At 60.2% G+C, this 24,910-nt stretch overlaps 1 protein-coding gene and 1 long non-coding RNA gene across 14 annotated transcripts in view; one reads left to right on the top strand and one right to left on the bottom strand.

Moving 5' to 3' along the window:
* LOC113633773 (uncharacterized) overlaps window positions 1-14,544 on the bottom strand; it is a 22,760-nt gene extending 8,216 nt beyond the window's left edge. For 2 of the 10 annotated variants that reach the window (XR_003438321.1, XR_003438320.1), the window contains exons 1-2: window positions 9,189-10,461; window positions 5,091-8,924 (exon numbers count right to left, since the gene is read on the bottom strand). This is a non-coding gene — a long non-coding RNA (uncharacterized LOC113633773). Of the gene's footprint in view, window positions 1-1,935; window positions 3,510-4,921; window positions 8,925-9,188; window positions 10,528-12,696; window positions 12,784-13,075; window positions 13,218-14,233 lie in introns of those variants that run through there. The other 8 variants (XR_003438313.1, XR_003438312.1, XR_003438316.1 and 5 more) reach the window with 8 other exon arrangements.
* On the top strand, window positions 10,731-24,910 carry SACK1H (scaffolding CK1 anchoring protein H). 4 transcript variants are annotated; one of them, XM_027132135.1, is made up of 5 exons: window positions 10,731-11,286; window positions 18,553-19,014; window positions 19,965-20,129; window positions 20,215-20,339; window positions 20,560-24,910. In XM_027132135.1, exons 1-5 carry the CDS (start codon window positions 10,759-10,761, stop codon window positions 23,303-23,305), a joined length of 4,026 nt encoding a protein of 1,341 aa, XP_026987936.1. In that variant the 5' UTR covers window positions 10,731-10,758; the 3' UTR covers window positions 23,306-24,910. The 4 variants fall into 4 exon arrangements, with proteins under 4 accessions (XP_026987936.1, XP_026987939.1, XP_026987937.1 ...); XM_027132138.1 differs by lacking the exon at window positions 10,731-11,286 and adding an exon at window positions 14,669-14,800; XM_027132136.1 differs by lacking the exon at window positions 10,731-11,286 and adding an exon at window positions 14,673-14,800 and having other exon boundaries at window positions 17,953-19,014.

Genomic DNA, 24,910 nt, shown 5'->3' with positions numbered 1-24,910 from the left:
TGATATTCTTAAAATGACCATACTACCCAAAGCAATCTGTAGATTCAATGTAATGCCTATCAAAATACCATGGACATTTTTCACCAAACTAGAACAAATAATTTTAAAATTTGTGTGGAAGCACAAAAGACCCCAAATAGCCAAAGCAATCTTGAGAAAGAAGAACAAAATTGGAGGAATCACACTCCCTGACTTCAGACTATATTACAAAGCTACAGTAATCAAAACAGTATGGTACTGATACAAAAACAGAAGTGGAGATCAATGGAACAGGATAGGAAGCCCAGAAATAAACCCATGCACCTGCAGTTAATTAATCTATGACAAAGGAGGCAAGACTATACAATGGAGACAAGACAGTTTCTTTAATAAGTGGTGTGGGAAAACTGGGCAGCTACATGTAAAACAATGAAATTAGAACATTCTCTAACACGATCTACAAAAATAAACTCAAATGGATTAAAGACCTAAATGTAAGACTGGATACCATAAAACTCCTAGAGGAAAACATAAGCAGAACACTCTTTGACATAAATCACAGCAATATCTTTTTTGAATCTGTCTCCTAAAGCAAAGGAAATAAAAGCAAAAATAAATAAATGGGACCTAATTAGACTTAGAAGCTTTTGCACAGCAAAGGAAATCATCAACAAAACGAAAAGACAGCTTACAGAATGGGAGAAAGTATTTGCTAATGATATGACCAATAAGGGGTTAATAACCAAAATATAATAAACAGGTCATGCAACATCAAAAAAATTTTTTAATGGGCAGAGAACCTGAATAGACATTTTTCCAAAGAAGACATACAGGTAGCCAAGAGGCACATGCAAAGATGCACAACATTGTTAATCATCTGAGAAATGCAAACTAAAACCACAGTGAGGCATCACCTCACACCTGCCAGAATGGCCACCATCAAAAAGACCACAAATAGGGCTGCCCTGGCGGCGCAGTGGCTGAGAGTCCGCCTGCCCATGCAGGGGACGCGGGTTCGTGCCCCGGTCCGGGAAGATCCCACGTGCCGCGGAGCGGCTGGGCCCGTGAGCCATGGCCGCTGGGCCTGCGCGTCCGGAGCCTGTGCTCCGCGGCGGGAGAGGCCACAACGGTGAGAGGCCCGCGTACCGCGAAAAAAAAAAAAAGAAAAAAAAAGAAATGAATATAGCAAAACAGAAACAGATGAACAGATATAGAGAACTAGCGGTTACCAGTGGGGAGAGGGAAGGGGGAGGAACAAGATAGGAATAGGGAATTAAGAGGTACAAACTACTGTGTATAAAATAAATAAGCTACAAGGCTATATTGTACAACACAGGGAATACGGTCAATATTTTATTACTATAAATGTTTTATGGGACTTCCCTGGTGGTGCAGAGGTTAAGAATCCGCCTGTTAATGCAGGGGACACGGGTTCCAGCCCTGGTCCAAGAAGATCCCACATGCCGCGGACCAACTAAGCCCGTGTGCCCTCTGGAGAGGCCCACATAACAAGACCGAAAGCCAGCAAGAAACTGAGTCCCTCATCCAAGGTCCCCAAGGGAGCAAACCCTTCCCCAGTCGAGCCCCGAGGTGAGACTACAGCCACAGCCAACGCCTGGTAGCAGCCTGTGAGACACTGAACAGAGGGCCCCACTGAGCTGTACCTGGATTCCTGATCCACAGAGACCACGCGGTAACACAACAGCCACTAAATCTGTGATCTGTGAAGCAGCGCTAGGTAACTGACACTGGTGCTCCCCCAGCCGAAGGACTCGCCAGGAGCCAGCAGGCAGAGCGGAAGCGGCTTCTCTCGCTGTTACGTCCAATGACCCACCGAAGGTATTTTTGTTTCCTCTCTGCATGACTCTGAGGTCTGCTGGTTGAGAAGTCTTAGTTCCCAGGATAGGAACACTTCCACCAGGTGACATGAGGATGGTTTGAATTGAACACTGAGACCTCTGCCTGACCACTAAATTAGCGGACAAAGAAGGGAGTCACTGCGCTGACTGGGGTAATAGGTTATGACTACGCAGGAAGGTCAGTTCACTGCCCCTCACGCGGGTAAGGAGGACTGTCTGGAACCCAAGGTATTCCCTGGGGAGCCTGTTACTCACACATCTGATAGGAGACATCAATGCAAAACTAAAGCAACTGAAAACAAACAACAAACAAATAAGCACCGATGACCATTCAAATCCTTCAGGTAAAGAACCCAGACCAGCAGGTGTCCTAGCTGAGGGCAAAGGGCACGTGGAATGGGCAGTGGAGGGAGGGAGCCCATGGTCAGTTACGGAGACGAGAACAGCAGTGGCTGTGTCTGTTTCTTCCTTGTTTGTTCCATGTATTTGTATATATTGACTAATTTCCTTTTCCACTCTGTTTTATTCTCCTATATTTTATGTCAGGTTTGTTGGTGTTGGTAAGCTTCACAATTCTGTATTTAAGTTTCAGGAAATCCAGGTTCCAGGTGAGACGTGAATGAATTTAAGGCGCAGTTAATATCACCCAGGGATGTAGAGGCCCCCGGGACATGGTCTCACTGTCTTTCCAAAAAGTGAAAACAATCTTCCTCCACACCCAGGACCGCTGCACCGTCAGGCAGAAGCACACGCTGCCGTGTGGAAGCTCCCACGCGTGGGAAGGGCGTGTGTGCAGGTCACAGCCCAGGCCGAGAGCGCCGGTCAGCGCGCCTTCCCGCTGAGCATCAAGCCCACCCTTCCATGGTCCGCTTTGTGCTGCTGGGGCCGCAGCAAACCACGCAGCTCCTGTGCCAGCAGGGGGCACGCGAGGGGACCTGCAGGCAGGAGGCAGCAGAGGGGGCTCCGCTCTTCTGTGTCCTTGACGCTCTCGTGCTGCCCCGGCAGCGGCCACACTCGCCAGCACGAGCTACTGGTTCCGCACCAGAAAACGTCTCCCGCCCCTTTGCCAGAGGAGAGCGGTCTTTCTGAGCCACGAGGACCTCGCCTGAAGTCCCTAGGTCCCCCTTTGCTGCACCCAGGCCAGCAGTCAGAGTCAGGGCTCACAGCAGATGGAGCGGGGAACTGCAGGTCGGCTCCAGGAAGAGGCGGACTACTTCCGAACAACGTTGGTTTCTTTGTTCTCACAGGAAATGGCTAATGTTAGCCTTGAAGCCTCCACCTGACTAGGACCCCTGGGAAGGCTCAGAGGGCACCCCTTCATCAAAACAATGAAAAAACACACCCGTGAGCTCAGTGGTGGCTCTCCTCTGGAGGCTGGGCTGGTACTGGGGAGGCCAGATTCATCGCCCTAACATCAATGCGGTGACGGGATACCAGCACAGAAGACGCTAAGCAGCAGCGCTTAACTCTCGGAGGTGAGATGGTATCGCGATAGGCAGCAGGCAGGGCGGCGGTCAGGAGGCCGTGACCCGGGGCGAGATGCAGGGCAGTCTACGGGATATTGCTCAGTTTGTGTAGTCAGAGAAACAGCAGGCTCTGCCACCAGAAATCTGACATCAGCCACTAGTGTCTAGTTCCCAGACATAAGTCAAGGTCAAAGATTCACAGCTCCTAGACTGAAGAAGATGCCAGATGCCCCTGGAGAAGAACCGTGCGATGCCTCTACAAGTGCTCTCCCAATGATGGCTATTCTCCCAACCTTACCTGGAGGGGTCAGTGGCCTCTGCCAGCGTTCACTGTGCACTGGGAGGTTGGGATTGACATATATACACTATTGATACTATGTATAAAATAAATAACTAATGGGGCTTCCCTGGTGGTGCAGTGGTTGGGAGTCCGCCTGCCGATGCAGGGGACGCGGGTTCGTGCCCCGGTCCGGGAAGATCCCACATGCCGCGGAGCAGCTGGGCCCGTGAGCCATGGCCGCCGGGCCTGTGCGTCCGGAGCCTGTGCTCCACAACAGGAGAGGCCACAACAGTGAGAGGCCCGCGTACCGCAAAAAAAAAAAAAAAAAAAAAAAAAAAAGACAACTAATGAAAACCTGCTGTATGGCACAGCGAACTCTACTCGGTGCTCTGTGGTGACCTAAATGGGAAGGAAGGCCAAAAAAGAGGGGACGTATGTACTTGTAGAGCCGATTCACTTTGCTGTACAGTAGGAACTGACACAACGGTGTAAAGCAACTGCATGCCAATAAAAATTAAAAAAAATGTCCATTAGAAGTATTAAAGAACAAATAAAAATAGTAAGGAATTCCTGGGACAACATCTAGAATAAGGCAGAACCCAAAGAGATAAGCCCAACATTCAAAGTTGCTTAATCCTAAGGGCATTTGCCAAGTATCAAGCAAAAGCTATAAATCCAAAAAAAAGAAAAAGAAAGAACTGATAAGTGGGACTTCATTAAAATTAAAGATTTCGGGACTTCCCTGGTGGAGCAATGGTTAAGAATCCACCTGCCAATGCAGGGGACAAGGGTTCAAGCCCTGGTCTGGGAAGATCCCACATGCCAAGGAGCAACTAAGCCTGTGCACCACAGCTACTGAGCCTGAGCTCTAGAGCCCGCGAGCCACAACTACTGAAGCCCGCGTGCTGCAACTACTGAACCCACGCGCCTAGAGCCCGTGCTCCGCAACAAGAGAAGCCACCGCAATGAGAAACCTGCACACCACAGCGAAGAGTAGCCCCCACTTGCTGCAACTAGAGAAAGCCCACGTGCAGCAACAAAGATCCAACGCAGCCAATAAATATTTTAAAAAAATTAAAAATTTCTGCTCTGCGAAAGACAGACTGGGAGAAAACATTTGCAAAAGATACAAATGATAAAGGACTGTTATTTGAAATATACAAAGAACTCTTAAAGCCCAACAGGAAGAAACCTGATTTTAAAATGGGGCCAAGCACCTGAACAGACGCCTCACCAGAGAACATATACCGACGGCACGTAAGCATATGACAGCTGCTCTGTGTCATCTGTCATCAGGGAAATGCAAATTAAAACAACAGCGAGGGACCACTCCGCACCTACTGCAGACACTTATGACGCCAGACGCGGGCGAGGGTGTGGAGCAGCAGGAACTGCCTCCGCTGCTGGTGGGGACGCAGGACGGCGCAGCCACCTTGGGAGACAGGCGGTTTCTTATAAAACTGAATATGCTCTAAAGATTCGGCAGTTGTGCTCCTTGGTATTTACTGAAAGGAGTGGAAATTTTATGTTCACATCAAATCCTGTCCGCAGATGTTTACAGCAGCTCTATTCACAGTTGGAGGCAAAACTTGGAGGCAGCCAAGATGTCCTGCAGTAGGTGAACAGAGAAATAAACCGTGGTCCATCCAGGCAGTGGAATGTTATTTAGCACTAAAAAGAAATGAGCTATCAAGACACAAAAAGACATGGAGGAACCTTAAATGCAGATTACTAAGTGAAAGAAGCCAATTTGAGAAGGCTATAATACTGTATGATTCCAACAATTTCACATTCTGGAAAAGGCAAAACTATGGAGACAATAAAAAGATTGGTGGCTGTGAGGGACTGAAGGGGGTAGGAGGAACAGACAGAACACGGCGGAATTTTAGGGCAGTGAAAATACTCTGTACGATACCACAGTGATGGACACATGTCATACATTTGTGCAAATCCATAAAATGCACGACACCGAGATCCCTAATGCAGACTGTGGACTTCGGGTGATTACGGTGTCTGTGTAGGCTCACCACTTGTCACCAGTGTCCCACTCTGGTGAGGGATGCTGATAATGGGGGAGGCTATGCGTGTGTGGGGACTGGGCATCTATGGGAAAGCTCTGTGCCTTCCCCTCAATTTTGCTCTAAAAAAATAAAGCCTAAATTTTAAAAAAAGAACAACAAAAAAAAGATTTGAGGAAAACAGGTGTGGAGGGGCCCATCACATCTCCATTAAACTCGTCTGTCTGGCCTTTGCGAGAAACAAATAACCGTGGAAGATGGTGGATGACAGGAAACTTACGCAGGCAGCAGAAGCAATCAGGGCTGCCAGGCTGGAAGTGGCGTCTCCACTGCAGCAGATCCACACAGCCTCTGGCACTGTGGCGTGTAACGGCTGACTGGCCATAGCTTTCTCCTCCTGTCCGTGCCTGCAGAGCGTCCACGCAGCAGGCCTTCCCTGTCCTGTCTCAGGACCACGGTTACTCTCTGGCTTCCTGTCACAATATAGCTCATAGGGACTGCGGTGGGCAGAACGACAGCCCCCTAACGACGTCCTTGTCCTGTCCCCGGGAGCTGGTGAATACACTGTGTTACATGGCAAAAGGCAATCAAGATTGGAGATGGAACTAAGGTTGCCAATCGGCTGACCTTAAGATAGCGAAACCCCCCGGGATTATCTGAGTAGGTGCAACGTGATCATAAGGGACCTTACAAGTGGAAGAGGGGGACAGCGGAGAAGCAGAGGGAGCTGTGACTTTGGAAGAAGGTTGCTGACTTTGAAGCTGGAGGAAGAAGCCACCAGCCAAGGAATGTGGGCGCCTCTAGGAGCTTGAAGAAGATGAAGACACAGATGGCCCTCCAGAGCCTGCAGGAAGGTGGCCGGCTTGCCGAGACCTTGATTTTAGTCCACTGAAGCCCAGGTCGGACTTCTAACCCACAGACCTGCAAGATAATAAATTCGCGCTGTTATAAGACACTAAATGTGCGTTAATTGTTCTTTTAGCAGCTACAGGGAACTAACACAGGAACCTGGGTCATCCCCACAGTTCACTGATCCAGGAAGTTCCAGAGGGTGGGAGATAGAACCACGCTAATGAAGTTTTTAGGGTTCATAGATCTGGGACACGCCAGGGCACCTTAAAGGAAAAAATAAATTGCTACGCCTTGGACCTCCTTCCGCCAGGAAAGAGGCCCAGCGCTTGGCAGGCCTCTCAAGGCTCCGGAGCAAGTGCCGTATCCGGGAACAGCACCCGCCCACGTCCTGGGAGACCCGGGCTAACGGTCAAGCCCAGAGGCCACGGCAGAGGCGTGAGCTGCCAGGCTGCCGGGCCAGGTGGCCAGCAGGTCTGATAAGCTGCAGGTATTTGTGGGGAGAAGGATGCTGTGTGGGACCTCCGGCCAACCCGGTGGGAGGGCCGCGGCACAGACTTCAGGCTCCAGAGCAAGGCTGCGCCTTCCCTGCTAGAACACAGTTCTAGGTCTGGAGAACAGCTCCCGGGATGCTGTCGGCCCCAGTGGAGCCTGGAAGTCCAACTGGGGCACCAGAGGACAAGCAGCCTGAATTCCCCACCCTGAGCCGGGGTCCTCGCTCCACGGACTTGAGGCGTCGGGCACACACAGAGCGATCCTTTACGACAGAAAGGACACATCCAGCGGGAGGAAGATGTCCACACTCCTCTCTCTGCGGAGGGTCGGTGCCGCTTCCCAGGACCCCAGCCCACGCCAATGGCATTCCTGGGGGAGGTGGTGGAGGAGGGACTCGGGCTTGATTCACAGAGCTCAGTCCACACGGTGGCACTAGTCAAACTGACCACTGCCACATCACAGCTCCTCTCTCGGGAGGTCCCAAAGGACAGCGGAGGAGGGAAATCTCCCGGGGTGCCTGGTTCTCAGCTTCCCGTGGATGGGAAGGAGAGTGGCGTGCGGTGCGCAGGGCAACAGCGAAGGGCTTGGCCGGTGCATTGGGAGCCTGAAATGAACAAGCCTGGAGCAACAGCGACAGGCAGGCCCAGGGAAAGGCACGCGGATGCACCAGCAGCGGGGGCCAGGTTTGCGGGCAACGAGCGTGCGGGGCTGGCTCTGCGTCTCACGGTGATGACCCCAGAGAGGGTCCACTGCAGAGGAGGCATCAGACACCCAGGTAGACATCACAACTGCCCTATGGACATTGGCCAGCCTTTCTCCTCGGCCACCCAGTGCTTAGGCAAAGGCCCACGAACAGAGTGGCCGTGGTGGCAGGGATGCTAGTGACACGTGGGACCAACAGCACAAGGCCCTCTAATCAAGGCTGATCTAGACCAGATACCGTCCTACCAAATAACCTTCTTTATATCAATGCATACACTCTGGCTGACAGTTTGGACAGATCATCAAGAACGCGGGTGGTGACGGGAGGCTGGGGAAGATGCTCTCTGGATGGACTTCTTGGAGCAGACCCAGAGCGGGAAAGCAGCTTCTCCACGTGACGCTGGCCTGTTGAAGACTCGGAACCCCTACCTTGTAAGGCTGGGTTCTGTTCTAGAAAATTCAGTGGGAGCCCACTTCCCACTACAGAAACCAAAATGGGGGAAGGGTGACAGACATCCGTCCCTCCTTTGCCTGACAATGGGAGCATGACCTAAGGGCAGACTGGACTTCTCACCAGGCGCCTGGGCCTTGAGAAAGAGACGCCAGGACATGGACAATTAGAGACAATCCTCAGCGGAGCTGCAAAGTCGAGAGCACAGCAGCGGCCGCCGCCTCTGGACATCCTAACGGGACATCTTCCGGGGCTGACCTGCCCGTGTCCTCCACTCCCTCATTCCTGCCTCTTGCCGAGCCCAGATCTCCTGCTACTGGACGTCCTTCCGATACATACGTTGGGCACATACAACTTCTATAAAATTGACAGTCAGGGCTCTGCAAGCCTCCTGTGGTCCGGCTCTGTCCTCAGGACAAGGTCAGGCTCCTTACCCTGGCCCTTGGGGGGGTCGGAGGTACAAAGGTGACCGGTGGTGCTGGGAGTTTATCTGGGGGTAAGGCCAGCACCACCCCGGGAAGGATCACACTTGCACGCGACACTGGCTGCTGGTGGCCACCAGACCGAGCAGAATGGAGAGGCCGGTTCGGAGCCGGGGTGAGCGGCCAGCAAGGTGGGAGGGAGTGAAGGAAGCCGGAGCACAGAGAGCCGTCCTTGGGGGTGGGGGCTCGGGCACAGGCTCAGCAGGGAGCAGTCGCGGCAGACCAGACGCGTGAGAGGAAGGCCGTGACGGGTGTGCGCTTTGGATGCGCTGTGGAGCTCGAGGACACCCAGGGGAGGGCTGGGGTGCGCCTGGATGTGGGTCTGGGCCGCAGGAGGCAAGACCTGGGTAAAGATTTTTGGGTAAAGATTCGGCTCTGGAGGCCACTGCCGAGAGGCCACAGCGGAGGCTGCGCGCTGAGAAGACAGGGCCTGGGGCGGAGGGTGGCCACCGCCGTCCCCGGGTTGCCCACGCCCCGAGGTTGGCGGCCGGCGGGGCGGACCGGGCCATCACCTGGAGCTGGAGGCGTCGGGGAGGGGAGCTCCGCACGCACGGTCCAGGCGCCCCTTCCCGCCGGCCGGAGAGCGCCGGGGCCCGCGGGCTCTCACCTGTCGGGGCCTCGGGGCGCTCCGGGGTGCGGGCCCCGTCACCGGCTGGCTCCTCTCTCCTGGCTTCCCCGGGGGCAGGGGGGCAGTCAGCACGGTGGAGCTGCGGACATGTACGGGCCACCGGAAGAGGGGCCGCGCCCCGGCTGTGCAGGAGCGGCCGCCTGCAGCCGTGTCGCGAAGCCACCACGACGGGGCCACGGCCTTCGCAGCAAACACGGCCTCCGCGAGGCGCCGCAGGGCGAGCGCCCGCGGGCAGGACCACCCCGCACCTGGGGCCCGAAGCCCAGGCTCGCGAGCCCAGGTGTGGAGAGGCCTCCGGTGGGCGGACCTTCTGCCCGCCCTACCCAACCCCTAACACTGCTCCCCCCACCCCCCTGGTGCCACTCCCTTGCGGGGCGCCCACCCTGCTCCCCGGCGGTGCTGGCTGTCGACCTCCCCGCCAAGCCTCTGGGGAAAGGGCTGAGCGGGAGGGGGTGCAGCAGGCAGGGCTGGGCCAGGCAAACCAGTAGAGCCAGTGTGACAGAGCTGGTTGGGATGGGGCCCTGGGCGTGGGTGTGAGTCAGCGGCCCCGGGCTGGGGAAATGCTGGGGAGGAGTCGGTCCCAAGCCTCCCTCCCACCTGCACTCAGGCTGCCCCTGCACCTCCTCCCCAAGTTGCGTCCCCAGGGCTCCAAAGGCTGGCCACGTGGGGTCTCCTTGGGCCCCTGCGGGCTGAGCAGCCGGACCCCCCAACCAGGGCGTCCCCAAGAGCCCTGCCCCACCTCAGGGCAGGCCGGCTCTTCCTACCACCCCATCTCAGTCCACAAAATGCCACCTGGACCTTTCAAGGTCCAGTTTCTTCCCCCGGCGCAGCCTGGCCCCCAGCAGGAGTCCACACGAGGGAGCGCCACAGACAAGCTTGGGCGCCCCAGGCTCCTCCGAGCACGCTGGCTGGGGGTTGAGGTGCTGAGCGCGGGCTGAGCCAGGGGCTCCCGTGGTAGTTGGGTTAGGACTGTCTGTGGCTGGGGAGCGTCTTGTCTGGATGGCCAGGAGTCTGGGGAGGCGGCTCCTAGCCCTGTGGGCTGCAGCTGGAGTTTCCTGAGACCGGGGGTGGACAGGGTGGGACAGGGGTGGTGGGGCACCGGTGCCCGCCCAGGGCAAGACCAGACTCATCGCTACACACACCCGGCGGTCTGGCTGCCGGGCGTCACCTCCTCCAGTTTCTCTCAGTCTCCCTCCCAGTCTGGCCAAAGAGGCCCGTGCCCATACAATCCTGTGCTGTGTCAGCCCGTCAGTCAGCCTTCACGCCGGGTGAGCCACCGCGCTGCCAAGTCCCTGTAAACTCTCTGGCGTGGCCCAGCCTGCGTGCAGAGTGGTGCTGTGAGGCCCACAGCTAGAGCCCAGGCCAGAGCCTCGGCGCTGTGGGCACCAGCCAAGGGGAAGGGCAGACACGAGGGGCTGCAGGAGCAGAGGGCCCACCGCCGTGGCCTCCCAGGGATGACCTCTGAGCCCGCCTGATCGAGGCCGGCCAGCCGATGAGCCCGGGCCCCCGGGGAGTAGACACCTGGTAACACAGGCACCAGGTCAGGGCCATGTCTGGCAGACGAAGTCGAGCTCGCAAACCCCGGGCCAGGAGGACGGGCAGGGCACGGAAGACCACGAGCCAGCAGGGCCCCGAGGCCGAGCCGCCGCCCCCTGCCCCTAGGGGCCCTCGGGACGAGGCAGGGGTGGCCCCTGCGGGGCACGTGACCAGCAGCAAGCTGGCTGCCCGGGGACACCCCAGAGTGGCCAGACCAGAGCAGCCTCAGGTAGCCAAGAGGCCGGAGAAGGCCACCGCTCTGGGGTCCGAGCCGGTGCCGGTCCCCGCTGCGGACGTGGAAGGCTGCAGGGTGGGCGGCCTCACGCCGGGCTGGGGCCCCGAGCCGCTGAGGCTCCGCGAGGTCCAGCTGTGCCTGGCCCAGGAGCAGCTGCTGCTGGAGGAGCAGCGGCGGCAGGTCCAGCTGCAGATGCAGCTGTGTCAGGAGGAGCAGGCCTGGGTGCAAGTGGAGGGGCTGGAGCTGGCCATGGCCTTGGAGCAACTGCGGTGCGAGGGCCTTGAGGCGCTTCGGACCCAGGACCCGGTAAGGCCTGGAGGGGGTATGGAGGTGCGGGAGGCTCTGGACAAGCCCCGGGGGCGTGGTGACCCCGCGAGCCACCTACAGGTCCCGCAGGGCTCCAGGAGGCCGGAGCCCGGTGGATGTGCGCCGCGGCACACCTGTGGGCCCACTTTCATGTCTGCACAGTGAGGCTGGTGCCCACCACACAGGGCACGGCAAAGACCGCTGCACAGGAAGCCCTCTCGGGCTGGCCCAATGCTTGACAGGTAGAGGGAGCCCAAGGAGGGAGCTTGTCTAGGGAAACTGAGGCAGAGGTGTCTCTGCAGAGAACCCAGGCATCCTGGCCAGGTGGGCGGGGCGGGAGCTGCCCAGCACAGTGCTCGGAATGTGTGGGGTGAGGGCTGGGTCCAGGGCCCAGGTGGACAGTCAGCAGGTAGCAGAACTGAGGTCCGTCATCCCCCCTCCCTCCCCGACATTTTCCTGGCCCACCGGCCCAGCCTCCTGTCTACTGCAGAGCCTGTTCCTAGGGCTTGAGATGGCGGAAGCCACACGTGGCGCCTGATTCCTGGACAGGTCCTCATTCCTGGACAGCTGCCGCCTCAGATGAGGCTGGGGCTGTTTTGGGGAGCTAGGGGCTAACCTGGCTTGGCGTGGAGAGCAGTCGCCACCCTCCCTCCAGGTCTTGGGATCTGGGAGGCCTCTGGGGTCCAGGCCCACTCCAAGCAGAGGGGCTGCAGCAGAGCAACAGGGTGTGGGGCTCTCTTAGCAAGCACAGACCCCAGTACTGGGAGGACCCGGAGCCGCAGCCTGGAAGGTGCTGGCAGCTTAGCAAAGAACTCAGATTAGTGTCATGACGGAGAAGAAATGGGACTCAGAGAAGAAGAGTAACAATGGGTAGGGGTGGACATGGGAAGAGATGCCCTTCCTGGCCCATAGCAGGACCAGGAGGCCAAGGACAAGCTGTCACCTTTCAGCCTGGAAGTGGCTAAAGAGAGGATGGCCTGAGGGAGAGGCAGCAGACAAGAAAAAGCACAGGATAGCCTAGGTGGAGCAGAGGGTCAGAGTGGACCCCATGCTTAGTCTGAGAATCCCCAACATGAACTCAAGCCCTGCCCTGTTTCAGAACCTATATTCAGTCCACACGGGCCTGCTTCCCATCTCCATGTGTCCTAAAGCCACGTTCCTCTGAACACTGTCCCCGGGACCCCAACCCCAGTCCCAGCCCCAGGGGTACAAGACTCAGGGTCAGGGTCTGGAATGGACATCTGAGCTCTGAGTTCTCAGTCCACCACACTCAAGCCTGACTCGGAGATCCCCTGAAGGCCATTCTCAGAGAGAAAGGTCTTCCCAGAAGTACTGTCCCTGGGTGGCTGCATAGCATGTATCACACGTTAGAGTCTGAGCAGGGTTGGAGGTCAGAGGGCTCACACTCACCAGCAGCGGCTCGGGTTGGCTCTGTGGAAGGACGTCTGCCACTTCCCTGGGGCAGCTTCGGGTCCCCCCTTCTTACTGCTCATCCTCCTGGGGGTGAGTAGGAAAGGTCAGGGAGGGTGTGGTCAGAGTGGCAGCGGCCGTAGGGGCATCATCACACACTGGCTTGGACCTGTGTGGACGGACAGCAGGTGCCGAACTGGGGAACACAAGATCACCCCGACAGCACAGATTCCTGCCGGCTTCCTGGCCCACCCACCTGCCCCTGGTTCTTGGGGGGGGGGGTGTGCCCAGCAGCCTGAGTGGGAATGTTTGGCAAGAACATCTGGCCACAGCTTGTCCCCCTTGCCCTCATTCCCCTGGCCCCTCCACCCTGGCTCACCCATCCTCACCCCAGGGTCGATGTCGGGTACCCATCTCCCTGCTCCAAACCACTGGGCTGCCAGCTGGACCAGCTTCATCCTAAACACAAGCATGAGCCAACCCTGCCTTGCTGAAGCCTCCCCAGCACCGCCACCAGACACTGACAAACACCCCCCCCCCCCCCCCCCCCCCCCGGCCATCCCCACCCCCCCCCCCCCTTGGCCTCACCAGGTGGTGTTGTCAGGGCCTGGAAGCAACACCCCTCTCCCTAGTCCACTCAGCTGACCCCAGAATTCATTTCCTTGGGAGGCCAGCCCCAGGCGGTGGGTTCTGAGTAGGGATCTGAAGTGTTTGCGGGGGACGCTGGGGGGACCGAGGCACCTAGGGGCAGCTGAGGGCTTCCGTGTGTGTCTGTGCATGTGTGTGCACACACGCACACGGAAGGAGCATGTAGGGCTCAGAGTGCTTGCAGGGTCCCATGTCTGTGTGGGAGTCGGCAATGCAGGGTCCCCAGTTCGTGAGGGACTCTCAGTGCTCATGTAGTGTCCTGTATGTTGCAGGGTTCTGTGGGGGTCAGTGCATGAGGGACCCACCGTGCCTGCAGAGCGTCCTGTATGTGTGTAAACTGGCACGTGTCCCAGTATGGCAGGCGCAGGACTTGGTGTGCTTGTAGGGTCCTGTATGGAGGCAGGGTTCTATGTGCACGGGGGCTATGTATGTGGGCGCTCTGTACATGTGGCATCCCTTGTGTGTGCAGGTCACTGTGTGCCTGTAGAGTCCCCTGTCCACAGGTGTGTGCAGAGGACCCCATGCAGTCAGGGTCTGTTACGCGTGAGCGTGGGCATGCCAGTGGGGTCCAATTATGTGGAGGGGGCTCGGTGCCGGGATCGGTCTGGGAGGGGACTGGTGTGGGGTGGTGTCCACACGTGTGGGAATGAAGGTCCCTTGGGTGCAGTGCTTTTCCTATACGTGTGTGGGGTCGGCGTGTGTCGGGGATCTGCGGTCAGGGTCCCCGTGTGCCCGGGGGGGTCCCAGGTACTTATGGGCGTCCGAGTATGCGGGCGTCTCTGTGCGGGCGTCGGGGTGGGGGACGTCCGGGTGTGGTGCGGGGCCCCTGTGCTCACAGGTCCCCAGGCCCTGCCCTGCCCGGGGCTCGGCACCGCCCCCACTGTCTCACCTGCTCCACCTGCCTTCCGCAGCCAGTAGGCGAGGCCAGAAGCGCCGCCCCCCGCGTGGGGCTGGCCCGTTTCCTAGCGACTGAGCCGGAACTTCGAGTCACCCTGACTTCCGGGGCGAGGGTTCAGGGGTCAGGCTCAGGGACTTTAAGCCTTCGGCGAACAGATGGGCGCCTGGGGGCGCGGGGCCCTGGAAGTCGGGGCCTCAGCGGTCTCCGGGGGTAGCGGGCCAGGGTCCCGGGTTGCGCCGCCGGGGGGCACGCCCGGGTCCGGGGCGCGGGCGGGGTCCGGGGGAGCCGGGGCACGGGCGGGGGTCCCGGGGGCGGCGGCGGGCGGGCGGCCGGCGGAGGAATGCGGGCGCGCCGCGGGTGGGGCCGCTCCGCCCCCAGGTGCTGCCCGGACAGGCAGGCGGCGGGGACTGCGGGCGGGGCGGGGGCGGGAGCGTGAATCAGGCAGCGCGGCGGGCGGGCCGCGGCAGGGAGTGGCTGCCGGACCGACCGGACCGCGAGGCCGCTGGGCGGCGGTCGGCTCCTGCTGCCCTTGTCCCGAGACCCCGCGCACCTGGCCAGGTAGGGCCCCCTCCCCGGGCTTCAGTTGGGCGGGGCGCGCGGGAGGGGGAGGCCGCGGCCGGGCCGGCGGGGTGGGGCGGGGTCGGCACCACCGGCGACCCCCCGCCGCGCGGCCTCACCTGGGCGGCCCGCCGGCCCGCACCTGGGCTGGGTCCTCGCAACCCAGAGCGGGGCGGTGGGAGCGCAAGCGCGGCCGCGTGCACGGGGATCGGGCGGGTCTGCCCGAGCTGGGGGCGAGGGGGCGCCGCGGCCGCGTGTGCCGGTGTGGACGCGGGCGCCCTCGCTCGACGCCGGCCCAGGAGGAGCCGAGCGGGAATAGGCGCCGGGCCCGGGTCGAGCCAGCCCAGGCTGACCCGACTTGCTCCCGCCCTCGCGGCCTAGCTGGAGTCCGGAGAGGGTGCCGGGCCGGGCCTGGACCCTTCCCTGGGGCGCCCCTTCTAGGCCGTCATGGCCTGGCCTGTGGGTGGCCCGAGTGGCCAGGGCTCGGTCCGGTTCCCTCCGTAGGGTGCAGGGAGAGCAGAAGGCCCCGATTCCCTGGCGCCCAAGTCCCTGGACTTGGGTGGGTGGATGGGACACCCGGCCCAGTCGGCCTAACTCCCTGGGGTTCAGTAACCCCATCCGGCCCTGCAGTACGCACCGGAAAACTGCAGCTCACCCACTTCCAGACCATGAGCCTCCCCTGCCGGGATCTCACCCCCATGCTCTTCCACTCAGCCTAATGCCTCTGTCTGCCTGGCGCAGGGTCCGTCCACCGCGTGCACTCGCCCCAGATCCTTCCCTCCGGATAAAACCCCAGGCCTGCCCTGTGGGAAAGACTTCCGGTGGAGGCCCCTGGTATGGGAGCCCACTAGAGCCCTGAGGGCCGTGCCTGGAGGCTTTGTCGCTGTGTCAGAGGTCAGAGGTCAGCTGCCAAAGAGCGTGATTCCTTCTGAGTCATCGGCCTGGGTGGGATAAGCACCCCTCCCTCCCTTAGGGCCGGCATTTGGTAGGCAAATGTGAGAGGAGGCACGCTGCTGGCTTCTCCACAGCTGGCTGGGAGTGGCCACTGCCCAGTCCACAGTTCAGGGGTGTGCAGACCCATGAAAGGAAACAGGCAAAGGAATAAGGTCTTCGGGACCGTGGGTATAGCCGTGTGGGCCAGGGTAGGGCCACCTGGCGGGCTCACTGGACGGGTGCCCCTTCCTGACCAGTCCTGTCGGATGAGAAGTTTCCTTGCCCACCTGGGATCCCCTGTGCCCCAACTGCATGCAGCCTGGACAGTTCGTGTTGATTCCCTTCCCCAGTGACGCAGGAGGGGGTGACCTCACTTCTAGCAGGTCTCCCCGGCTTGGGAAGCGGCACCTTCAAAGGCTGTCAGCGGGATAGCGCCCCCCACCCCAGTCACATACAGTTCGAGATCACACACACACCCTGCTTCCAGATACGGGGGTCCCCCGCAGTGTGAGGGGGGGTGGGAGGAATTGGGAAATTGGGATTGACACATAGACACTACTGATGCCACGTATAAAATAGACAACTGATGGGAACACATCGATAGCACAGGGAGCTCTATCTAACGCACTGTAGTGTCCTAACGCTACCTAACGCACTGTAGTGTAGTGGAAGGGATATATTTATACGTGTGGCTGATTCATTTTGCTGTGCAGTAGAAGCTAACACAATATAGTAAAGCAACTATACTCCAATAAAAATTAAATTAAAAAAGATACAGTGTGGCCCCCCCCCCCCCCAACAAAACGGTGTCATCAGGTACAGGGTGAAAACCTAGTACAGACAGGCCCACACCTCGTACCCGCGTGTGCTCAGCCTCGGTCTGGTCCTGGTACAACGAGGCCGTATGTAACCGGATACAGTCAGGGGACGGTGCCCCCTCTAAGGCATGGCAGAGTAGCTTTTCCTCGGACAATCAGACAAGTAGCATCTCCGCCAGGTGTGACTGAATGACACGCGGGTATGCCCCATCCCCACCTCCATGTCACATTCAGTAGCCTGTCACCTCCCAGGGAAGGTAGGCAGGAGAGGTTCCCCAGGTCATCCTGACCCCCTAACTTTCTCAGGCAACAGTCTCCAGCGGGCATGGATCCCATCCAGTCAGCAGCGTCCAGCTGCACCTGCAGGGGGTGGGGGTGGGGGGGCAGTCTGGCAGAACCACCTCCCCAGCCAGGACCGATGTTCAGGAAGCCACAGGCTAGGCAGGATTGGCTTCCAGCGGACCCTCCTTCCAGGCTAGGGGATGAGCATCCAGGCAGTTCAGGGGTCCTGGGGCGATGGGCCGTGGGAGCCAAATAAAGCCCCCACCTGGCCTTCCAGGACCAATGACCGCTTTTACCCAGGCCAGGCCCCCATGCGGCCCTTTGGAGGCAGGTGGGCTGGAGTGGAGCCCGTGGGCGTGGTTGATGTGAAGTTGGGGGGAGCAGTGAAGGTGGAGAGGCACCAGCTTTAGGGCGCGGGACGAGCCCAGTGGCCACCGCAAAGGGCTCCGACTTCCTCTGGAGTGCGGCAGGGAGCCAGGCAGTGACCAGAAACTTGGAAAGGTTGCTGCTGCCACACAGGGCCGGGCTTGGCAGGGACAGGCCTCTAAGCTCCTGCCAGGATTACAGGCCTCGGGGAGGGCTGGTGCCCGGGGTGTGGCCCAGGCAGGTGTCTGAGATGGGATGGTGGACAGGGGTCGGGGTTCGGAGGGCTGAGAGGTCAACCTACAGAGTGTGTGACCCTGTAGGGCAGGTGCAGGAGCCGCCAGGGTCTGTGGATGGGGCTTAACGCTGCATCCCAGGACAAGCTCTGTGTCCTGGGCCAGGTGTGCTATCAGGTCAACCCTGACAGCTGCATTTAAAAAAAAAAATGTTTTAATACAATTTTTAGAGGTTACACTCCATTTACAGTTACTACAAACTATTGGCTCTATTCCCCCTGTTGTACAAGGCATCCTTGGGCCCATCTTACACCCGATACTTTGTACCTCCCCCTCCCCCATATCTGAGTCTGCTTCTTTATTACATTCACTAGATTGTTGTGTTTCTTTTAGGTTCTACATACAAGTGATATCATACAGTATTTGTTTTTCTGTGATGTTTCACTTAGCATAATACCCTTCAAGTTCATCCACGTTGCTGCAAATGACAAAATTTCCTTCTTCTTTATGGCTGAGACAGGTGCATTTTACAGTGGAGGTAACAGGCCAGAGGCACAGGGAGCAGCCCAGGTTCCCCCGGCACTGGGGGCAGAGACACAGGCAGCGGCCCAGCTTGTCCAGCACGCACAGTGCCAGGGGCCACGAAAATGCATTCATGTCATAAAATCAGAAGAAAAAAGTAAATATAACAGTAAAGGCTGGATTATATTTTCTTTCTTCCAACTATCATATCATTAGTGTTTTCTTGTTTTTAATGGAGGAAGGGGTCCACAAGGCCATAAAGTAACCTGAGTGGGTTTTGTGTGGAGCCAGAGCCCCTGGCAGGAAGCTGGGGCACCAGATGCTCCCTGGCTCCTGGTGAAAGCAGGGGCCTGGCTGGTACGGCCAGAGCGGCGACAGACAGCTGGGGTGCCTGTGTCGGGGCATTCTTCTGATGTTCCCCCAGCTAGGGGGCATGCTAGGTTCTGGGGCTGCCCTGGAAGACCTCCAGGCACGGGCTGAACTCCACAGCCCACGCAAGGTCACTGACAGCCCCTTCTATGATGTGTGTCCGCATGTGTGTGGGGGGGGGGGCCCAGAGCCCCTGCCTCTGTAACGTGTCTTCCTGCCCTTCCCCCAGGTCCCTGGCCCCGCCATGGCCCGTCGCTCCCAGAGCTCCTCGCAGGGGGATAACCCACTGGCACCCGGGTACCTGCCACCCCACTACAAAGAATATTACCGCCTAGCAGTGGATGCACTGGCTGAGGGCGGGCCGGAGGCCTATAGCAGCTTCCTAGCGTCCGAGGGGGCACCTGCCTTCCTGTGCCCTGAGGAGCTGGAGCACGTGAGCCGCCACCTGCGGGCCCCACAGCACGTTGCCCTCGAGCCCCCCGAAAGCAGCCCTCCCAACATGGACTTCGATGGCTCCTCGGGCACCTACTGGCCTGTGAACTCAGACCAGGCAGTGCCTGAACTCGACCTGGGCTGGCCCCTGACCTTCGGCTTCCAGGGCACTGAGGTTACCACACTGGTGCAGCCGCCGCCACCTGACAGCCCCTGCATCAAGGATGAGGCTCGAAGGATGATCCGCTCTGCCCAGCAGGTGTGCTGTCACAGGCTCAGCAGGCAGTGGGGAAGGGCAGCCTGAGCTGGACCGTGAAGCATGAATAGGAGTGTGAGGGTGAAGGAGAAATACCAGCATGCCCAGCTTAGGGGGCAAGGGCGGGGCCAGGGCTGGCTGGCTAGGCGTCTCCAGGCTTCGAGCTGTGATGAGGGTTCCCTGGCAGACTCTTTCCCGGGTCATCAGGGGTTTGGTTATTTCAAGCTGCAGACTGCACAGGTTTGCTTGCCCAGGGTCATGGCCAGTGCCCAGAAACTCAGGGGCTCTGGGATGGTTGGGGTCCCTCCTTGCCTGGCTTTACTGTTGAGAGAATTCTCTCTAGTCCTGCCCTTGACCTAGCTGACAGCTTCTTACCCCTGTGCCCTCAGCACCCCAAACAGTTGGCAAATAGCAAAGGGAGGCTGTTAAACCATGGACCCTAAGGCAGCAGGTTCAGACACTAAGAACCCCTGCCTCTGCCTCTGCCCCCCGCCCCCCCCCCCGGGGCAACCCTCTCCCAGGGGCAGAAATGGAGCCTCGGGCTCAGCCCTGATACCTGCCCTGGGGTCCTGGGAGCTCAGCAGTCTGTAAGGCAGGGGTGTTTGGGGGGCTTCATCTGCCTTGCCCCCTGTGCCATCAGGGCTCTGCCCTGGGCTGAACACCCGCCCCTAGCTGGAGGACAGCCCGCCCCCAGTAGGCTGCAGGCCCTGTGCCTGCCTCAGGCTCCATCATAGGCCACCTAGCAGACCAGCAGCCCATATCCCCTCTGACAGCCCCCTCCCTTCTGACCCCCATTCCATGACAGGGCCCCACTCTCCCCTGGGATGAGCTAGTGGCCATTGTTGGCATCCAGAGACAACCTGCCCTGGGGGCGGGGGCGTGGAGGTATGGCTAGAGAATGGTGGGGACCGTGGAGGGGTCTGTCCTCCGTCCCTGATTCGACCCCCCCGCAGGTGGTGGCCGTGGTGATGGACATGTTCACCGACGTGGACCTTCTCAGTGAAGTGCTGGAGGCCGCTGCGCGCCGCGTGCCGGTCTACATCCTCCTAGATGAGGTGAACGCGCAGCACTTCCTGGACATGGCTGACAAGTGCCACATCAACCTGCACCACGTGGACGTGAGTGACCGGAGGGGGGGAGGGGATGGCTGGGAGGGAAGGGGTAAGATCCCTCTTCAGAGACATGACGCCTCTCCTGCCCCAGTTCCTACGCGTGCGCACTGTGGCGGGCCCCACCTACTACTGCCGTACCGGGAAGTCCTTCAAGGGCCACGTGAAGGAGAAGTTCCTCCTAGTGGATTGTGCCGTGGTGATGAGCGGGAGCTACAGGTGCGCGCAGCCCCGTTGCCCCCCCCCCAGCCCCTCCCCATTAAAGGGCCTCCTCTCCAGAAGCCCTCCTCCTGGAGCCCCTGACACAGCTCCAGCCGGTCCTGCCCCAGCCTGGCCTGGGTCATTACTCGGCCCCGCCCCTTCCCTCTAACCCGGGCCCCGCCCTTTCCCCCCGACTGGTCTCGCCCCCTCCCTCTGACTGGCCCCACCCTACTCCCAGCTTTATGTGGTCCTTCGAGAAGATCCACCGGAGTCTGGCACACGTGTTCCAGGGCGAGCTGGTCTCCAGCTTCGATGAGGAATTCCGCATCCTCTTCGCACAGTCCGAGCCGCTGGTACCCTCCGCCGGGGCGCTAGCTCGCATGGACGCCTACGCCCTGGCTCCATACGCGGGGGCTGGGCCCCTCATGGGTGGCCAGGTGACCGGGGCGTTGACCCCTTTCTCCTTACCCAAACGAGCCCACCCCCTGTTCCCACCGCCTCGGGAAGAAGGCCTGGGCTTCCCCTCATTCCTTGACCCCGACCGCCACTTCCTGTCGGCCCTCCGTCGAGAGGAGTCACCGCGGATGCCGGGGGGCGCCCTGGAGCCGCACACGGGGCTGTGGCCACTGTCGCGGCATCTGGACACCGAGGCCGGACCAGGTGGGGAGCTCTTGGGCCCGCGGGGCTTCTTTCAGGCACGGCACCAAGAGATGGACGCCTTCAAAAGGCACAGCTACGCGGCCGCCGACGGCACGGGAGCCGTGGAGAATTTTGCTGCCGCGCGACAGGTGTCACGGCAGACATTCCTCGGCTACGGTGATGACTTACGCTTCCAGACCAGCCACTTCCACCGCGACCAGCTCTACCAGCAGCACTACCAGTGGGATCCGCAGCTTGCGCCAGCGCGCCCACAGGGCCCGTTCGAGAAGCTGCGCGCTGGCCGCCCTGGCTTCGCGGACCATGACGACTTCACGCTGGGCGCCGGGCAGCGCTTTCCGGAGCTCGGCCCGGACGGACACCAGCGGCTGGACTACGTGCCATCCAGTGCCTCACGGGAGGTGCGCCATGGCTCTGACCCTGCCTTCGGGCCCAGGCTCCGCGGTCTGGAACCGGCCGGGGCCCCATCTCCCAACCTGGGACAGCGCTTCCCTTGCCAAGCGGTGACGAGGCTAGGCCCAGAGACTGTGCCCAAGCCAGAGCCAGAGCGCAGAGGCCGGCCCGAGGGGCGGGCGGGACTGCGGCACTGGCGCCTCGCCTCCTACCTGAGCGGCTGTCACGGTGAGGATGCTGGCGACGAGGGCCTGCCCGCACCCATGGAGGCCGAGGCCTATGAAGACGACGTGTTGGTTTCTGGGGGCCGGGTGGCCGCCGGGAACCTGCTGACCTCGAGCTTCCGTGTGCCCACGTCCTTCCCGGGCTCCGGCAGCGGTGGTGGCGACAGCTCCGAGCCCGAGGGCCTGGAGGCCGGCCTGGCCAAGCAGGACACTTTCCGCTTGCGCCCGAACCCGCTGATCCAGCGCAGCTCGCGGCTGCGCTCCTCGCTCATCTTCAGCGCGTCACAGGCGGAGGGCACAGGCGGAGCTGCTGCGGCCACCGCGGAGAAGGAGCAGGTGGTGAGCGAGATGCCGGCGTCCGGTGGCAAGGCCATGCGCTCTGCTGTCTCCACCAAGGTGGCCGAGCTCCTGGAGAAATACAAGGGCCCGACTCGAGACGCCGGCGGCATGGGGGCAGCAGTCACGGTCGCCAGCCACAGCAAGGCTATCCTGTCCCAGGCGTGGCGGGAGGAGGTGTCGGCACCTGGGGGCGGTGGGAGCGAGCACCGCAGCCTCGAAAGCTGCCTGCTAGACCTGCGCGACTCCTTCACGCAGCAGCTGCACCAGGAGGCCAAGCGGCAGCCGGGAGCCGCCGCTCTCACCGCCACGCAGCTGCTGGACACACTGGGCGGGAGCAGCGGCGGCACTGACCGGCTGCCTTCCTGCTTCCTCTCCACCCAGGGCCGCTCCACCTCCCCGCAAGGGCAGGACAGCCCCCCACCAGAGGGGCCTGGGGCGCACCAGCCGCCCCACTCTGAGCCAAAAGGGATCCCCACCTCAGCTTACCCCGAGCAGAAGGGAAGTCCCACTGCAGGGTTTCCCAGCTGCAGAGACAGGCCCACCACGGGATTTACCGAGCAGAAGGGGAGTCCCGCTTCTGCCTACCCTGAGCACAAGGGAAGCCCGGTGCCCCCGGTGCCCCCTGTGCCGGAGCACAGGGGCATCCTCCCTCTCCCCTCCTCCGGGGAGTCTCCAAAGACCGGGCCCACAGAGGAGGCGCCTGGTGGCCCCATGGAGATCCTGCGCAGGGGATCTGCGCGGCTGCGGCAGCTGCTGAACCCCAAGGGTGAGCGGCGCGTGGAGGATGAGGGTAGCTTCCCGGTGCCACAGGAGAATGGGCAACCTGAGAGCCCCCGGCGGCCATCGCCAAGCCGGGCTGACAGCACCGAGGCTGCCACAGGAGATGAGCGGGGCCCGCGGGGGTGCGTGGCCTCGGCCACGGCCAATGCCTTGTACAGTAGCAACCTGCGGGATGATACGAAAGCCATCCTGGAGCAGATCAGCGCCCACGGCCAGAAGCACCGCGGAGGCCCCGCGCCAACCCCGGCCCAGAGCAGCCCTGAGCTGGGCCACCCTCCAGCTGCCGGCGGCCGGGCCCCTGACATGTCCGACAAGGACAAATGTTCTGCCATCTTCCTCGCAGACAGCCTGGGGACCCAAGGCCGGCTGAACCGCACGCTGCCAGCCAGCGCAGCGGAGCGCGACCGACTGCTGCACCGCATGGAGAGCATGCGCAAAGAGAAGCGCGTCTACAGCCGCTTCGAGGTCTTCTGCAAAAAGGAGGAGCCCGGGGGCCCGGGGGCCGGGGAGGGCCCGGCGGAGGACACCAGGGACAGCAAGGTGGGCAAGTTCATGCCCAAGCTCCTGGGTACGTTCAAAAGCAAGAAGTGAGTCTCCTGGCCCACCAGCCCAGGTCGGGGTGCCGGCATCACGGTCAGGCAGAACACCTGGTCCTCAGCCAAAGCCTTCGGAACCGGGCTGAGCACAGCCAGAGCTTGGCTCCGCTTGAGGCGCACCCGGTGGTCCTCCCTGCCTCTTGCCCCTTGGCCTCTCCTCCCTGGGGGCTCCAGCCCCTAGCTGCCCCCCGCCCTACTTCCCCAGTTCCCGCTCTTCTCACACCTCAGTCTCTGGACCCTCAGCGCCACCTGACCTGCGTCTGACTGCACCATTTCTTTGGGCTTCAGGTCCCCTTTGGATCACCTCAGGGACCCATCTCTCTGTGCCTCAGTCCCCCATCTTTCAGGGGGCCCGCCTCTGTGCCTCAGTCCCCCATTCTCTGGGGTCCTTGTGTCTCAGGGTGTCTGTGTCTCAGGGGTCCCCTCTGCTCGTGGCCTTCTGGCTGTGCTGCGGCCTCTTCTCTGTGCCTGGCAGCCCCGTCCTCTCTCAAGGCCTCCCCCCTTCTCAGGACCTGTCCTCCCCACCTGTATCCGTGGTCGCCGGGTTCACTTCCTGCCCTGCCCCTTTCCACCCTCCTGGCAGCTCTCCTGGCGGCCCATCCCTTCAGCGTGGGGAGGTGGCCCCCGAGGGGCTGCCCTGTGCAGGACTGTGGGTGCTGCCCTCACAAAGGTCCCTGGTAGACACATGTTCACAGGTGCCATCCCCAGCCATGCCGCAGAAAGGGGCTGGATGCGGAGCTCTTGTTCCATGAGGGCAGAGGACAAGGTGCAGTGGCACCTGAGCCCCAGCCCACTGCTCTGAGGGGTCTCCATGCCCTGTGAGGTGGGAGTGGTCCTTGCCCTGCAGGTGCCCAGCAGACCCCAACTCCACCCTGTTCTGCATTCCTTCCACCTTTGTCACCAAGCCCCCCAAAATCTGTCCAAGGCTCCCCCCTTAGCTTTCTTGTATCTTTTCTTTTACCTCCGGACAGTAGATCTGGAGTGGCACATTTGGGCACCAGATGCTTAAAATCCCCCCACAGTAGGTGCTAGTCCTGGTAAATTAGCGTTTGCGCTATTTCTTTTTAAATAGGTTGTTTTTCTTTTTCTTTTTTTTTTTTTTTTTTCAAGTATAAGGAACCCCAATTGCTCTGGCTGGGAAAGGATGTAAGGAACCAGACTGCTGAGTGAGGCAGCACTTCTGACCGAGTAGCTGGTAAACGGAGGGGAGGTGGGGTAGGGGGACACCTGCTCCCTGGCGGCTCGCAGTCTGTTTACCAAAGCCACCACCCAGGTAGGGGTAACAGCAGAGACTTTGGTTCGAATGGGAAAGGTCACTGGGGAACCGGACAAGCTGGGGCATTTCTGGGCCTTCACGTGCTTGTTGAGGAGTTTGGTTTCACCTGACCTGGTGCACAGCTGTTCTTAGCAGACCTGGCCGGGCCTGTCGCTGAGGGAGGCCCTCGCAGGAAAGGGAGGTTCTGCCCAGGGAGAGGCCAGAGGCCCTCAGCGCCTGCCACCTGCGTCCTCCACGTCGTGCTCAATAAGACGTCTCCTCAAATGTGATGCTGCGCATTTTGGTATTAATAAAACAAGGCACAAAATATTCCAGCATGTTCCC

The sequence above is a fragment of the Aethalodelphis obliquidens genome, unplaced genomic scaffold (genome assembly GCF_003676395.1).
Source record: "Aethalodelphis obliquidens isolate GAN/ISIS:26980383/991018 unplaced genomic scaffold, ASM367639v1 scaffold41, whole genome shotgun sequence".
Taxonomy (NCBI): domain Eukaryota; kingdom Metazoa; phylum Chordata; class Mammalia; order Artiodactyla; family Delphinidae; genus Aethalodelphis; species Aethalodelphis obliquidens.
Note: the sequence above shows the minus strand (reverse complement) of the source record. Positions and strands in the feature narration are given on the sequence as shown.

What these genes read in the sequence shown, in the direction of transcription:
- SACK1H (XM_027132135.1), top strand. Translation starts at nt 10,759, where the DNA reads ATGTCTGGCAGACGAAGTCGAGCTCGCAAACCCCGGGCCAGGAGGACG. An exon ending in TCAACCTGCACCACGTGGAC is followed by an intron (nt 20,130 to 20,214) that starts GTGAGTGACCGG and finishes CTCCTGCCCCAG; the next exon opens with TTCCTACGCGTGCGCACTGT. An exon ending in GTGATGAGCGGGAGCTACAG is followed by an intron (nt 20,340 to 20,559) that starts GTGCGCGCAGCC and finishes CCCTACTCCCAG; the next exon opens with CTTTATGTGGTCCTTCGAGA.